This window comes from Hyalella azteca, unplaced genomic scaffold (genome assembly GCF_000764305.2).
Source record: "Hyalella azteca isolate HAZT.00-mixed unplaced genomic scaffold, Hazt_2.0.2 contig14902, whole genome shotgun sequence".
Taxonomy (NCBI): domain Eukaryota; kingdom Metazoa; phylum Arthropoda; class Malacostraca; order Amphipoda; family Hyalellidae; genus Hyalella; species Hyalella azteca.
The window spans coordinates 36,901-52,983 of record NW_025944769.1 but is presented as its reverse complement, the minus strand read 5'-3'; the positions used below and the strand labels follow the sequence as shown (position 1 = coordinate 52,983).

General features: G+C 38.9%; 2 protein-coding genes across 2 annotated transcripts in view; one reads left to right on the top strand and one right to left on the bottom strand.

Moving 5' to 3' along the window:
• The first annotated feature begins 5,232 nt into the window (after nt 1-5,232).
• Nucleotides 5,233-8,718, top strand: LOC108670251. The gene is made up of 5 exons (XM_018157710.2): nt 5,233-5,306; nt 5,571-6,988; nt 7,196-7,360; nt 7,838-7,961; nt 8,507-8,718. The coding sequence occupies exons 2-5, from the start codon at nt 5,576-5,578 to the stop codon at nt 8,644-8,646; spliced, it is 1,842 nt and encodes a 613-aa protein (XP_018013199.1). The 5' UTR covers nt 5,233-5,306; nt 5,571-5,575; the 3' UTR covers nt 8,647-8,718.
• Nucleotides 8,719-14,772: 6,054 nt separating this feature from the next.
• The window catches only part of LOC108670249 (adenylate cyclase type 2), a gene marked incomplete at its 5' end in the record, with an annotated part of 37,137 nt that continues 35,826 nt past the window's right edge, over nt 14,773-16,083 (bottom strand). Inside the window, one exon of the mRNA XM_018157709.2 lies at nt 14,773-15,541. Coding sequence (XP_018013198.2) covers nt 14,804-15,541 — 738 coding nt within the window. The remainder of the gene's footprint in view (nt 15,542-16,083) is intronic.

Below are 16,083 nucleotides of genomic sequence, written 5' to 3'. Positions count from 1 at the left end.
AAACCTACGCATCCACTAGTATATTGATTTGACCATACAATTTTATTATGAATTCATTTTTTTCTGCTGGTTCCAAATGGAACCGCTCGGCATTAATGGGTTAAACTATCGTTAGTCCTGAAAAAATTTTGTCAAATGACACGATTTTAGATCTTCTGTGAACAAGTCACGCAAAGTAAGAATCGGTGACAGGCCACATCAGGCCTACTCTTCAGCCCCTGCAGCACAATGCCATTTAGTATTTTCTCATTTATCAAAATTTTTATTGTAGACTGCCTGAGACTGGCATGGTGAATCTACTATGATGGAGAGCAATTTATGCATGTAAATATATAAAATCTTGTACCTTGTACCTTGTACAGAATATCTACCTTGCAACTGGACCATCTCTGGACACAAGCAGCTTATGGCTGTGAGGCTCACAGCAAGTGTGTGGTCACACAGATGGACTGCATTGGTCCATAGTGTGTTGGAGTTGGAGGCAGCATCCTAGTCTAGCTCTTGTCTAGCAGAGCTCTGAAGTCCGAGAACTGCTATACACGAGGGCAGTCCCATGGTGGCAAACCAGAGCTTTTTTGGAATCAGTTTTTTTTTAATTTTCTCAATAACTCAAGATTTAAACCAATTTCTTAAGTATGATAATGCTGGTATCCATGATACTTTACTGGTCTAGTGGTCTACTTGTAGGACTCAAAAAATGAACTTGAGGGAGAGTCTAAAAAACTCTCTGCTTTGTCACTATGCACGAGGCTAGTAGCATGGGCTGGCACTGTGGACAGTTCTAGGCTTCTAGGTTCTAGCAGTGGATGAACTAGTGGCTGGTAGTCCACAGTGATAAACCATGGATTTTTTAGAATCAGTTAATTTTTTATTTCCTCATTTACTCACAATTTAAACCAATTTCTTATGTATGATACTAATGCAGGTATCCAGGATACTTTACTGGTCTACATATATAGGACTTAAAAATGAACTTTGAGGGACAGAGGGAGAGTAAAAACTCTCTGCTTTGCCACTCTGCCTAGTACTAGAATAGAATAGAAGTGTCAGCATTGAAGAAATAGGCCCATGGCTTGTTGCCAATTCTTGAACTTTTTGTGACTTGATTCACAAGGGAATGAAGGGATCTGGCCTTAGGAACCCAATCTTTCTTTAACTGACGATTGATTGAGATAGCTGCTTGACTTACTGGTTATTGCTTGGTCCATAATTTACTAGGCATTTTAAGACTGAAAATATGCTCCTGCTCCTGCATAGCTTTGCCTAGTCTGTTTTTGAATATGGCAGACTCTCTAATGTGCTTGCATTGTGGGGTGGATGATACCATGGAGCATTTTCTCCTGGCATGCTTGCGGTACCGGCGTACCGCCTGGAGGCTGGAGCGTCAGGTGCTGATTGCTACTACTCGAGCCATGGGTGTGCACCATCTAACTGTTTGAATACTTCTCGGAGGAAGCAACTACCGCAGAAAGATTCAACATGAAATAATAAGAGCAACAATCACCTATTTAACGCAAACAAATTGTCTGACTTACCTGTAGTGCATGAGCATCATCCTGGATCTACCTGTGAACAAAACTGGAAGCCCAGCTAATAGAACCTTCAAGAATCCTTGACACAACGCTGAAACTTTCTGCTGAGCCCAGGTGTAATGAGTGGTCATCTTTTGGCTACTTCTTCACCTTTAAGCCGGCCACAACAACACAACAACTGTTTTTGAATCCGTTCATACTCGGAGCATCAACAAATAACAATGCTATCAGGGAGGCTGTTTGACATGTCGGTGACTTGAAGCAAGAAGAAGTGTTGTTGCATGGATGTGTTCCAATGCTGTTTTTTTAGTTTATAGCCATGGCCCCTGGTGTTGGTTCTTGTTTCAAATTCTATTAATCCTTCTGGGACCTTGTATAAGCCATCAGTATACTTGTAAGCTTCAATGCAGTCCGCCAGTCCCCACGCAGATGTCGATAACTAAGGCTTGGAAGCTTCATAATCTTTAATCTTTCCTCATAGAACTTGCATTTCAAGCCCAAAACTATCCTTGTTGCATGTCTTTGAACACTCTTATTAAATTTTTGTCTTTTTCAAATTTGGGTGAGTAGGGTGACCACACGATGTTTCCATACTCTGGGGTTGGGCGCACAACAGCAACAAATAACTGCTTCATCGCTTCTGCATAAGTTCTGCATCTAGGAACTCAAAAGAGCGTCTGATCAGTCCAAGTCGTTTATTGGCTTAATTAACTTGACCTTCAATATGCATAGAATATTTCAACTCAAAGTGAACTCATTGTTGATATTAACTCCTAAACCTTTTTCTTTTTCCATTGTCAACTTCAACATCATCACTCTGTCATTGCAACCTTGTCTTCACACACTGTAATCTTGCTGTTCATTATTCTTGCCAAGGTGGATAACTTTACATTTGTCATCATTGAAACGCAGCTGCCACTTATCAGCCCAGTCGATCAGCTTGTCAAGATCTCCTTGCAACTGTACTTTTTGTGACATACGGTATTCTTCACTGTATTATAAATTTTTGTGTCGTCAGCTTATATTGATTACAATATACAATTTAAATGTGTTAGCTAGCTTATGCAGGGTGGGGCAGAACCGATTGAGCAGTTTTGAGGCAAAATAAAAGAGTAATGTAGGTACATAAAGAAGAAAGTTTATTTTCCTTGAGATTAGCATAACATACTATTTAAAATACCTATGTTTTGAAAACAATATCAGGAAGATGGTGTTTGTTAGCTGCATCACACTGTTGGAGACTTTATGTTTAGTATTGGTTTATTGGTCTGAATTAAGTGTAAACAGTGCAGTCACTCAGTCACTACTAGTAGAGGGTATAGAGGGTGGAGTCTGGTAGATTTATATGACATAAAACTAGTAGATCTATTGAGAGTGCTGTGCACTGTGCTATCAGCTACCTATCTGTTGTCTGACTCTTCAATGTTTAGAAGATCTGCCTTCCTGAAGTGTTTTTGTATATTGAAGCCAGTTAAATGGTCAATATTTAACTCATTACCTTGATCCATACAAACTTTACAAAGCTAATGAATCGACTTGTCAATAATTGTTTACCCAAATATACCCAAGTGGTAAACATCACCTTGGCCTGTCAGCCATTAATGAAGGCAATAAGTGCCCTTTTTAGCCATCCATTATGATCCATATACTGTTATTGTTAGTAGGCTAATTGCAACATAAAAAATAACCTTTCAAAAAGACAAAAAGCTGAAAAATAAAAAAAAAAATAAATAAAAAAATCATGAAAAAATAAAAAAAACGGTGATTTTTTATTTTTTTTTTATTTAAAAAAAATCACCAAACCTGATTGAATTAGGTAATGGGGATACAGGTTAACCTTGGTTAATGAGTAATGATCATAATCTGTTCCTTAAAGTTGTATGTGAACCAAATCGCTCCTTAACTGAAATAATTTCCCTCATAAGAAACAATGCTAATAAAAATAATTGGTTCCCAGCCCTTCTTGATTCACTAATATACGAAAGATATAGGCTATGTAGGAATGTTTTTTAAATGAGAACAGTTATAAATCTAGCTAAATAAATATAAAAATGGTAAAGAAATCATTTAAGCATGAGAAAACATTCAGTAACATACATCCTTTGTTGAACCTGTTTCTGCCTTTACTGTAGGTAACACTTTTTGATAATATGGTATTACATTGTCATTAAGCAAGTTTAGCCTCCTATTGCCTCCTGCACTATTAACCTTCTTTGGAGGCATGACTGAGGGCTCTAATTATTAAAATAAAACACAAAAATAACTACATAACATGAATGTGAATGTATAAAGATAACAAAAGTCCTATCAAAGCTGAATTTTCCATACTGGTGAGTGTAATATCATCTTGGAAGCTTAGTCACATGCCTAGTAATAACACATTCGTTGTTCATACTGAAATTTGTTTGCTTCCCAAAGTATATTTTTATCAAAATTCTTACTTGTTAACCAAAGCGTTTGCCAACCACAGTTCTACTGTATTTTCAGGGTTCCTGAAAAAAAGTTAATGAGAATGAATTATTTATACTCCTGGGGAAAAACACAACTTGATACTTTGCTAGTTAATTTGTTAACCCTACTGTAACAAAAAGTGCCAAAATTCATAAAATTTCCAGCAGATATGTTCGATATTTCTTCCCTGCCCTGCCATTAGCCACAACTCTTAATAATGGAATCATCCTGCAATTATATTAAGTGTTTAAATTAATAAGTTTGAACTGATTTCTGTGTATTACAGGTAAAGCTTTGTACATTTTCTTTAAAAAACAAAATACTCTAATTTTTGGTTTGAAATGGTTGCCTTATTGGAAAAAGTACGTAAAACGTTGAAAAATAATATACTGGCATTTGTTATATTGCCCATGATAGTGGGAATTCATATTACTTGGAGGAATCTTCAGGACAACCCAGACCTTGTTAAGCCTCATGAGAAGAAGGAACTACCTATTATTCGAGTAAGTGGCCAAAAAATAGTTTCTCCTGAAGTTCTTTCCAATTTTATTTGGAAGCATAGTTATGGTTAGAGTAGTTGAAAACCCCTATCATTAAATAAAAAATACTAGGTTCAGAAATTCTATCACGGAAAAAGTGTATTAATGCTGATATATGCTTAAATTGGCTGCAATTTGGCCTGTATTTATTTATTCAACAAGTCCCTTAATATATTTCAGTAAATGCATGGTTGAAGACTGAGTGTGAACAGGTTATCTTAGCAAAGTAGTTATTATCTCTGATTTAGGTACATGAAGAGAGATGCATCATATGGATATTTTTTTTTTTTTTAGATGAATATAATATTTGTGCAAAGCAATTGTAGGTCACTGTTGCTTTACTGCCCTCACAATGCTAATGAATTCAACTAAAGTATTGTGCAAAGGATCCTTCATATTTTTTTAGAATTTATTTATGACTCATTTATGGTATCAATATTTATTTATTACACAATGAAATCCTATCTTCATTTTCATTCCCTTGTTCCTGCAATATTTTGCATTGCCATTAAGGGATGCTAGTGTTTTTTGAATTGTGAAGTCTCAACAGTCGACAAGTTTAATTCAATTCTCAGGTTATGAGGTTATGGAAATTATGTGGCAGCTGTTTTGTCTGTTTGCAGAGTTCTAAAATTATTGTTCATTTGTAGGGAGCGCTGATGCTACAAGAGAAAATGGTTGATTCCATCAGCAGTGAGAAGAAGAAAGATTAATTCCTGTTGATTGAAGATGGCACATCATTGTCATTGCTTACCCTTGCTGTATTGAATAATTTATATTAAAGGTGAGTTATAAAACTTTAAAATATTTGAGCCCAATTATTGATTGTTAAAATATTTGTTTAAAACTCTTTTCAAATGCCCATTTGTATTGTAAGTTTTTCTTTTCTTAACTAATAATTAGGTAAAATTATAATTTTTGAATGCCATTATTACTAGGTCATGGTGATGGTGAACTGCAATGAGAAACTTCCAAGATAGTTTCAAAAATACCGTCAGTCCTCATAAAACAAACTTCTGACTTCCATTAAGCCATCATATGTTTGCAGGAAAAATGCAGGGAGTTCGGAGTTTGGAACCTCAAGGGCTGAGTGGCGTGTGGTGCCACAGCATCAAGGAGGCCTCTATATGTGTGCTGCTTGGACACTACCACTCGATGTTGAGGAGACTTCATGGACGTCAAGCAGGAACTTTGCTCCTCCAACACTCTGGTGGTATTCATTCCTACATTAACTCTGCTAGTGACTTTGTGAAAAACGTTCAGCCATTTCATCCATGCCTGAAGTTCATCAATGCCCTCATGGAAGCTCAGGTTTCTGCATATGGATCTCATGGTCTATACTGTGGTTTATTATGCTCTTCACTTCTACAAGAACTTCTCAAACTTGTCAGCAATGGTCTGCCACTTGTAATAATACAAGAAATATCTGGAGCTCTAGTTGACATCATTCTGTCTCACTGTTCTGAACCTACTGCTGTGCTGGATGTGTCCAGCATCCATGAAATGATGAAATTTTTGGGCCCTTGTCTCACTGACAGGAATTTGGGGCTCAATGATGCCGAAATTGATCATCTAAAAACCAAGGTACTTGAAGCAGTTTTGCTTAGCATTTCTGACATTGGACATTCACAAACGTTTGGTGATGTTGTGATCACTGAAGTTCCAGGTCGCCCGGTGACAGAAGCCTCTGTGTTCAAAGGTCTGCTTTATCGTCATCATCGCCTGCAAGAAAATTCAATGGCTTGTATCATAAGTAACTTGGAGTCTTTTAGTTCCTCACACATTGTTGGTCATAAACAGGCCTCAAGTTCAATCGGAAGTTCATCAAGAGGCATTAATTTGTTGAACAATGAAGAAAATAACATTTTTTCCAGAATTCCTAATGGCATTAAAAGTGATAGGATTTCATTCTATACACACAATAGAGTGTCAGATGAAGCTGAGAGCAGGAGTATCAGTCTTATCCTATTCAACATAACGTTGGAGTTCTCTTCAAATGCCAACGAATGTATTAAGTTCTGTGGCAAGTTCTCTAGTTCAACCATGTACGACATGGAAGTCACTAAGCAACTAACGACATTCATGGAACGTGAGAAAATATTAATCCTAGCCTGCCAGAAGGTAGTGAGTGAGAGTATCACTGCTGCTCTAGAGAGACGTGGTATCCTTGTTCTAGAGCGGCTCGGCACAGCACTCACGACTTCCTTGGAAAAATTAGCCAATTGCCGGGCTGTTTCTGACCTACAGCTGCTACAGGCCTCAAATGATCAACCTTGTATGGGGTCTGGTCATCAAGAGTGTAAGTGCTTGTTAAGAAACTCCATTGGTGCCATCACTGGTATTAAACGTCGTGATGTTTCTGGTCGCCTTTATCTGCTCATTGAGAACACATCTGATGTTCCTCATCCGCCTGTAGTGACGCTTCTTCTACCTGCTCTCATGGCGCCTGTTGCTGCCAATTTAAAGGTATTATAAACTTCACCTCTTGAATATTTCACTGTAATACTAACGCCAACATATAAAACTTTGCTATTTACATAAGATTTGGTTGTGCAGTTCCAAGTTACTTAGTGCTTGGCTGATATATTATTTCAAATTTGATGATGAACGGGCATAATTAGTGTTGAGATCTAGCATAATACCATCCCATAAATTAGACTTCGTCGCGTACAGGTGTTGGTGGAGGAGGCTGTGAAGAGCGTGTCACACAGCATCCTATCTCCTGGCGTGGTGTGCGGCTTCTGCTGGGGAGCTAACCTGGCGGCTCTTGTGCAGCGCCGACACACGAACTCCTGCCTCCTTCAGCGCACCGGCGCTACTGAGGCGCAAGTCTTTTTCGTACGTTTTAGCATAGGTTGCACTTGGAATAATATTTTGACTTGGCCTCCCTTATGAATTGTAATGTTTCATAAATCCTTTTCTGCATGCTCGTCTACTGAGACCAGAAAAGACGTTTAAATTTCTCTGCGAAAAAATTCGTTTCTAAAACAAGTTTCATGAATTAGATAATTCGAATAAAGCATGATTCAGTAATTCGAAAGTACTCAAAGAGCACTAGTCCGCCTGAGCGACTGTGCCCACGAAAATCAACCTCTTCAGCCGATAGAGTTACCGATGCAGCCGTGTGCATGATGACACTGACGCCACCGTGTGCATGATGACACTGACGCCAACGTGTGCATGATGACACTGACGCCACCGTGTGCATGATGACACTGACGCCACCGTGTGCATGATGACACTGACGCCACCGTGTGCATGATGACACTGACGCCACCGTGTGCATGATGAAGCAGGTGGTTGGTAAATGTGCAGGTGGTGGAGGCGTTCTGGCGGGTGTTCGTACGTCTGCAGGCGCAGGAGGACGGCAGCCAAAGCAGTGTCGCGCCCCTGCCGCCGTGGGCTACAGACCAGCACAGACAGGAGCCACCCCAAAGTGGTGAGGCGAAGTAACAGTAACGAACTAAGGATGAAGTTTGTCATCAAAACCGTTTTAATTAAAGAAATTGTGAATTTACTTGGCGCTTTCTCTTTGCTTTTCAATTATTGTTAAAACTTGTTGATTGTTTAGGTTTGTTCATTCATAACCTGAGTCATAACCCACATCGTCATAAGGTAGAAAAATAATAACCCACTCATCACATTTCTAAGCACGACTAAAGTTAATTTCTCTAAATATGTTGGTTTTCCGCATCACTCGACTTGTTTTGTATAATGTCGATACAATCTTGTCATATTAATTTTTTTATGTGTCAGTTTGATAGTTATAAAATTCCTGTGAAATCAAAGGTTATACTTCTTTAAGATGTATTAAATAATATAAATGTGTTCCTACTCTTCGAAGCCGATTATATTACTTCACACTCGGGTTCAAAATATGCAAGTTTCATAGTTTTTTTCAATGCTTTTCATGATCGCGTCGTTGAGTGTACCTATAAGTTTACTCGACTGTTCGCTTACAATAATATTTTCTGAACATATCAGTACCACAAGAGCGCAAGACGCGTGCAGCTGCCTGCCACGATGAGACTCTGTCACACGCTGCGGTGTTCAGTGCTGTGTCGTCGGCGCTGGAAACTGTTCTTCAGCTGCTGCAAGTCGACTACTGCATCTTTGACAGATAATTGCATACTTGAGCTCTGGAAATTTCATGATTTCATAACCGTGCTCTGGAAATTTCATAATTTCATACCCGTGCTCTGGAAATTTCACAATTTCATACCCGTGCTCTGGAAATTTCACAATTTCATACCCGTGCTCTGGAAATTTCATAATTTCATACCCGTGCTCTGGAAATTTCATAATTTCATACCCGTGCTCTGGAAATTTCATAATTTCATACCCGTGCTCTGGAAATTTCATACCCGTGCTCTGGAAATTTCATACCCGTGCTCTGGAAATTTCATACCCGTGCTTGGAAATTTCATAATTTCATACCCGTGCTCTGGAAATTTCATACCCGTGCTGTGGAAATAACGCCAAAAATTTACTAGTTTTCTGAATTTTAATAGAACTAAATTATTTTATAGTATCGGACGAGTTTCTCAAATAAGATCAATCAAACTTGATGAAATTCGTGCCACAAAAAATGCAGTAATAGTTAAAAATTATATAACGATGGTGAATTTGAAATTATGTGTATTTATTCTATTGTTGGGTCAATGGTGATAAATCCCCCATTTTAAGATGTTAGGATATATTTAAATTGATTTATTATGTCTTGGGCACCTATAGATGGACACAGGAAAATTCGACGCTAATTTGCTAAAATTTCGGCAGATGCTCGGTTGCACACTAATGGAGCGGCTGCGATAATTACTTCAATATAATAATATTCACTTAAACTTCACAAATTTAGCTGTAAGTACCAAAGCATCGTTGCAATGAATGCGGGATTGAAATGTAACTTTAGAATTAATGCAGTTAATAAAGGCATCATCTGACACAATATCGTATTTTAGGCTTGCACGTTGGCTGAAACGATTATGGGCTCTACTGCGACAAATGTTGACTGTTTTTCCTCATAACCCTACAAAATATATCACGAATTTCTTGATATTTGACTTTATTTACTTATTACTCAATTTTGAATACGAGGTGGTGTTCACTGGCGTCGCGACGTGTTCTGCTTTAGCAGTAAAGGCAACATGTGTATGATTTTGAAAACAATTCAGATCTTGCAATCAAAATTTATATTATTATAATTGTCATTACTGCGGTGCGCGTTTGAAAGAAAATGAAGAGTGATAACAATTTTGTGTGACTTGCGCCATTGACAGGCGATTCAGCGCTCATATAGAAAAGATGTGTCGCGCTATACAAATTGAATCCGCAATTTATACTAAGACTTAATTATTCTGGTGACGGCAAGGTAAAGATTCTTAAAATTAGGCTGTGATGGTTAGCCTTACGCTCATCATGCCTTATCGTGGACAACCCACTCAGGCAATGTCGAGTTATGGTCCTCAAGTAAATTTGAACACAGAATTTCTGTCAGATAAATTTGGTTTCCTACTGTCTTATTATTTTCTCAGAGAAGAGCTGTTTTTAATTGAACAACCGTGTTTAATTGAACAACCGTTTAGGGAACTGAACAACCGTGTTGAAACATGCGAAGATGCAGAAGCTTGTAGAAACTAGAGGCATTAACAACACGGAGCATTTTCCCGACAAGTCAATTGTTTGTTGTTACTCAAATGTAAAATTTGGGCAAATATTACACTGTGTTTGAAAAAACTTTACTATAGTAAACATGGCTTGCATTACATTTTCATCTTTATAATAAATCTTGACCTTGGTTCACCGGTTTATTATTAATCTATTCTGTGAATTACAATAGAAAAATATTTTGTTTGTTGGTTGTATACGTTGTTCCATTATTTAGTTTATGAATTGTGTACATAATAATGAATGGTGAGTGCGTTTTCTGTATCTTACGCCATTACAATGATCTATTGAACACTTATGGTTTCACTCTCCTTCTGGCTTAACTACGAAATTCGCGTGTTGCTTCTACTCATAACTTCGGGCAGACGACTGGGATTCTTGTTAGGATGCTAGTTGTAGGGTTATTGTTAGGATGTTAGTTACAGGGTTATTGCTAGGATATTAGTTATAGGTATAATTGTTAGGATGTTAGTTATAGGGTTATTTTTAGGATATTAGTTATAGGTATTATTGTTAGGATGCTAGTTATAGGGTTATTGTTAGGATATTAGTCATAAGGAGTCTTGTTAGGATGCTAGTTATAAGGTTATTGTTAGGATATTAGTTATAGGGATTCTTGTTCGGATATTAGTTACAAGGTTAGTGTTAGGATATTTCCTTCTTATGAGCATTCCAATCGGCAGCAAGTTTGTTTGCACAAACTCTGTTACTTCTGCTTTTCACTTTAGAATTTCTTCTCAGTTCTGCTCGCAGGAACAAGAACTGAGCAGACATGCTCTTGAATAAAAACGTTATATACGCTCTAAAGTTGACTCCGCCATCTTCGTCATAGTTCTCAAATGTGGGTGCTGTCGCTCTCCTCAGGTCTAATCGTTAAGTCAAGGAATCAAGTTAGTTAGTTTAGTGTCCAAATGTTTACTAGCGCTTCAGCTATTAAGCTATCTCGCACCGAAAGTCAAGATGAACATCACCATAGAGGTGGAAGGTCTCAATTATTCATCACCCACAAGGGGCGGAAGGTCTCAGATGTCCAGCCCTTAACCCCACAACTGAGACCTGCAGTCAGACACCGCGAGCTCAGCGATGGGGCGCTCAGGAACAATCCCCCTAGGAGCGCGAAATCCCGTAGGACTTCTGACGAGCACAGACACCCGTCAGAAGTCCCCCCTGAGGGGTCAAGGAATCAAGGAAGAATTTTGATATAATAATATGATTTTATTCATTTTTAGTTTTTCGAACTGATGATGGAGCTGGACTCCGAAACGTTTTCAATATCGATGTGGTGAATTTGCTTGGCGTTTTCTTTGCTTTTAAATTCCTAGTGAACTTGCGATATAAGCAGACTGATAATATCGTTAAATCATATTTCCTCATAGGTTGAGGTCGTATTTGTTGCTTGCTTGCGTATCATGCTTCATATTCTTCTTAGTTTCTTATTCGAGTTTAGGGTATGGCTCAGCCAGGATACAAACACAGACACTAGCAGAGATGTGCATTTCCAGTAACAGGCCGACACGTATCTGAGACAGAGACGATCTATGTCTCTTGACTACAACACTATGCCGCGCGGTCGCAGCACTGTAGTCCTACACGTCTTAGTTACTCTGGTACAATGGAGACCGACTAGTTTGCCGAACACAAGAAAGAGTCATGCCATGCATATTTAACTCGATGCTGGTCTCTGAATTTGAATCCGATCTCTTAGTGGTTCTTGTTCAGATGGTACTCTCGCTCTACTTATTGGGAATTACTTCAATATGTCTCGCTGTCGGTGATCGAGGCAAATAATTGCTAGTTTGATTCGAGAGTTAAAAAATGAATGAGGGCCAAGAGCATCAGCAGACACCCCCAAGTTTTATTGGGCAGGTATTTTGAACACGCTTTTTAGCGCATTTCCTCATTTATGGAAAAAATGCATTATTGTGCTCGCCATATCTGTCCGTCCGTCCGTCCGTCCGTGACCTCAAGTTTTCGTCGACGAGAAAATGCGCTCTCTGTCACTCACTGCAGTGACTACTGAGTTATATTTTTAGCGCATTTTCTCATCTATGGAAAAAATGCACTATTGTGCTCGCCATGTCTGTCCGTCCGTCCGTCCGTCCGTGACCTCAAGTTTTCGTCGACGAGAAAATGCGCTCTCTGTCACTCTCTGCAATGAGTACTGAGTTATATTTTTTTTTGCTACTCTGGGAACGTCACTTCATTGAAGTGGACTTCGCTTACCTTTTACTATTTGTCCGGGACGGTTCGTAATAAGAGCTACGTCACATAGGCATTCGCTCAAATGAACTATGGTTTGGACTTTTTTTAATTTTTCTTGTAAGCTGAAAATTTTTGCTTGAACAGAGCTACGAGACAAGCTATAAGGAACCCATCTTTTTATCCTAAATTCTCAGATGCTATCGTCGGTAACAAGTGCACAGCCAATAGGTAATACAGGTGAGGTAATATATTTAGGACAAAAGAGTAACGTTGTACACCCGCAAGATATGATACTCACTGCAGTGATAGGACCAAGAAACCAAATGGTCGGGGCGAACTGTGCGTCTTAGACTGGACTCACTGACATGAGATTTCATGCTTGCCCTAAAAGAAAGAAATACGAAGGGTAGATATGTTCACATTGTATACTATGTTATTCTATTTATCATTGATCAATATTATTGGTTATGTTCAGATTTGAAATGCCTAGCACCATAACGAACCCGGTGGGAGTCGAGTAACTATTTCAAACTATCGTCAGTCATGAAAATATCCGGTCAAATGACAAGATTGAGATCTTCTGTGAACAAAGCACATAAAAGAAAAGAATCGGCGACAGGCCACATCGGGCCTACACTTAAGCGCCGAGATCACTGTGTTATGTTATAGTAGCTCGTAATTCTAAGTTTTCATCGATCAAAATTTATCGACAGTGCTTGAAGATGCTCTGCAGGCACTGAGCTCTCTCGCAAGATGTGACTAGCAGCAAGTCACTCAACTGATTGTGGAAAATAAAAAGATTTTATTATAAATTTCTTACATCATCTCTTTTCCGTCAATCAAGTAAGGATGAAATCAAGCCTAACATTACAAATCAATTTCAACAAAGTGTTCACGATTTTTTTCGTAAAGAATGAATAAACTAAAGGGGAATATTAGATGAAAATTTTAGTGTGTGTACTGAGTGATATACTCGTCGAGCACGTCGTAGACCGTCAGGCCACCGCGCATCTGACGTTGAAATAACGTTCATTAAACATTTCAATAAAATCAATGTTGTTGCAGCGTCATTTGCCTCATGGATTTACATTGTGCCCCTACTTTCATGCTGCACTTACGAAAAAATGTAATACATGTGCTTTGAAGAGCAATCTGTCCGTGATGCAAGTAATCCCATGTACGCATCAAATTACGTAACTCAATTCTGAAAAATGCTCGTGCCACGTAAAATATGTTAATGAAATTTATTCCAAATAGATACTCGCAAGGCGTAGAACGTTAAATATTCATCCCCACGTATGTGGGGCCTGGTTTAATTAAATATTTGATTTGCTACTGAGAGATTATAATAAGCATTACATTGAAATGCTGTTAAATAAAAAAAATCACACATAGGTAATACAAGTAAATAAGAATAACATTCGAGCCTACATTATTTGAATATCTAAACATGCCACAACACCTATATCACTAAACATAAACATTATAAAGATCTCGCGTCTCCATTCATAACAAACCTCAGCCACTCGCATCCATGCACAGTCTTTTCATGGAATGGGATGATAATTTATTGTTGGTCTTAATTTCAGTGCAACATCGTTATGATTGATCATCACCTTCATGATATCTTAATTACTTCAGAAAGTTTGTATCTGAATTAGAGAATTCGCTTCGCGCCATGCAATGGATGTTTACACTCGACCATGCAATCTCCAAATAACCAATACCATATTAACCCCAATTTCTTAAAACAATAAAATTACAAACAAGAATAATACGAAATATTTTATACATAAAATTTAATAATTAATTGTTCTACACGTCAAAAGTCTTAAGAAGGCGCAGTCGAGAAAGTTTTCATGCGTTCTATTGAAGATTTGGAAACGCAGGAACCCGATTACGATCCATGCTCTGGGTTGTCAGACTCGAGCTCAGTGGGCTCCACATTGTATGGCTCCTTTTCGTTAATTTTCATCGCTAAATTTCCACCATCTTTGCTGTGGGAGCGCAGCCGTGGGTAACAAAATTGACTGGTAAACAGGCCCTGGGCCCAACGCCAACCATCAGCATGCAATATCTACACATAGTCTCAGATCAATGAGATGTGGGTAACTCCGGCTAACAGTAAATCCGCTTTGCACAACACAGCCACTGCTTCATAGAGCCGGAGCACAGCTGGCCGGAGCGCAACAGGCCCTACCGCAACAGGCGGCGCAGGTTAGGTTAGTTTGGGTTACGTTAGTAGTAGCTGTTGCGGTAGGGCCTGTTGCGCTCTGGCCAGTTGTGCTCCGGCCTGTGACTAAACGGCGCTGTTGTGGTGGGCGCTTTGTGTCAAAAGCCGTGAAGATGCCCGGCTGCGTTACGCTCGGGAAGGTATATGAATCGCACTGTGGACTTGGGCTATGCTGACCTCTAGCTATCCACCCCTTTGCTGTCATCAGCGCTGGTTGGTAAAGTTGGTTCAGAATAACTTGATCTTCGTCGTGAGGTAAGAGAATAACCAAAATTACTAAAATTTTCACGAGTTGTTCTGTGTTGATTTTGTTCTTCAGCGTAATAATCTTTGTCGCTCACCGACTCTTCTTCGAGTTGGTATTGCTCAGGTATGGCTTCATATGATCTCCTTGTGTGTGTCGGTAAATGATGTGAGTGGCACTCTGAGGAGGAATCAGAATTACTAATGTTTTTTGCATGTTGGGTCGACGTCTCAAGTCCGTTTTGATGTCCTGGTTGATTTTCTCGGTATGATAAACCGATGATTCCAGAGTTGATATCACTTCGTAAAATTCCTACATTTTTTGATCGCTGTTGTGGCAATGAAAAACTGAGACTTTTTCGGCGAGAAAAGATGTTCTCATTATCAGATATAATAGAGCTTCGGGAGTCGGCTCCTGGGTTCATCCTACTTTCTATCTTTGTTTTAAGTTCGGACAGTCGATGTTTCTTTAACCTCCCTCTGGGACCATCCAACAAATCGAAGCAAGAGTTCCTGTATGAAGGCGCCTCAGATGCTTTTCTAGTTGCGGCCACTGTTTGCGTAGGATCAACGAAGAATGTTTCCATTATACCTTTACCTTTGACATTAATTTCGCCCCGAGACAATGTAGTCCAACCAACGTCTTCCAAGATTTCTGCAACTGCTCTTGTCACCTGCCAAAGTTGAAGATTTATACAATAATATTTTGAATGAGAACAAGTGTTTCCAAAGCACCAAATATCTTCTCCGACGTCTGCGAATATAATTATCGAGGAGTGGCCTTACACCAACCACCATATATTGCCCTTTGATAATTGATAGGACGAACAAAAAATTGCGCGTTTATGATTGAAGCATTACTGGAGGCCGCATTTTTACATATTTGCCAGAGAACTGGGCTTGCCACACAAACGACCACTTAAGCACCAGCGAGCAAACACATAAGATTTATTATTATATTGTGTATTATATTATTTCTCTACCTCGCCCCACTTGCCTCCTCAGGCATCTCAAGGCTCGCTTGACCGCCTTGAACCCTGTTTTATTCCTAATATATTTTATTTCATAAATTCATTCATCTCCATCACCACTATTAGTTCTCAGATAGGCTGAGATTCCCTTCCGGGATCTCTTATAGAGATGGAGTCACGTAAATCCTAACGCAAATCATGTAGTTGTAGAGGGCACTACGGAAGCGGTTTGTTCATTACAAAAT

Coding starts and splice junctions, on each gene's coding strand:
- LOC108670251 (XM_018157710.2), top strand. CDS start 5,576: ATGCAGGGAGTTCGGAGTTTGGAACCTCAAGGGCTGAGTGGCGTGTGG. Junction 6,989..7,195: donor CTGTTGCTGCCAATTTAAAG/GTATTATAAACT, acceptor CGTCGCGTACAG/GTGTTGGTGGAGGAGGCTGT. Junction 7,361..7,837: donor CTGAGGCGCAAGTCTTTTTC/GTACGTTTTAGC, acceptor GTAAATGTGCAG/GTGGTGGAGGCGTTCTGGCG.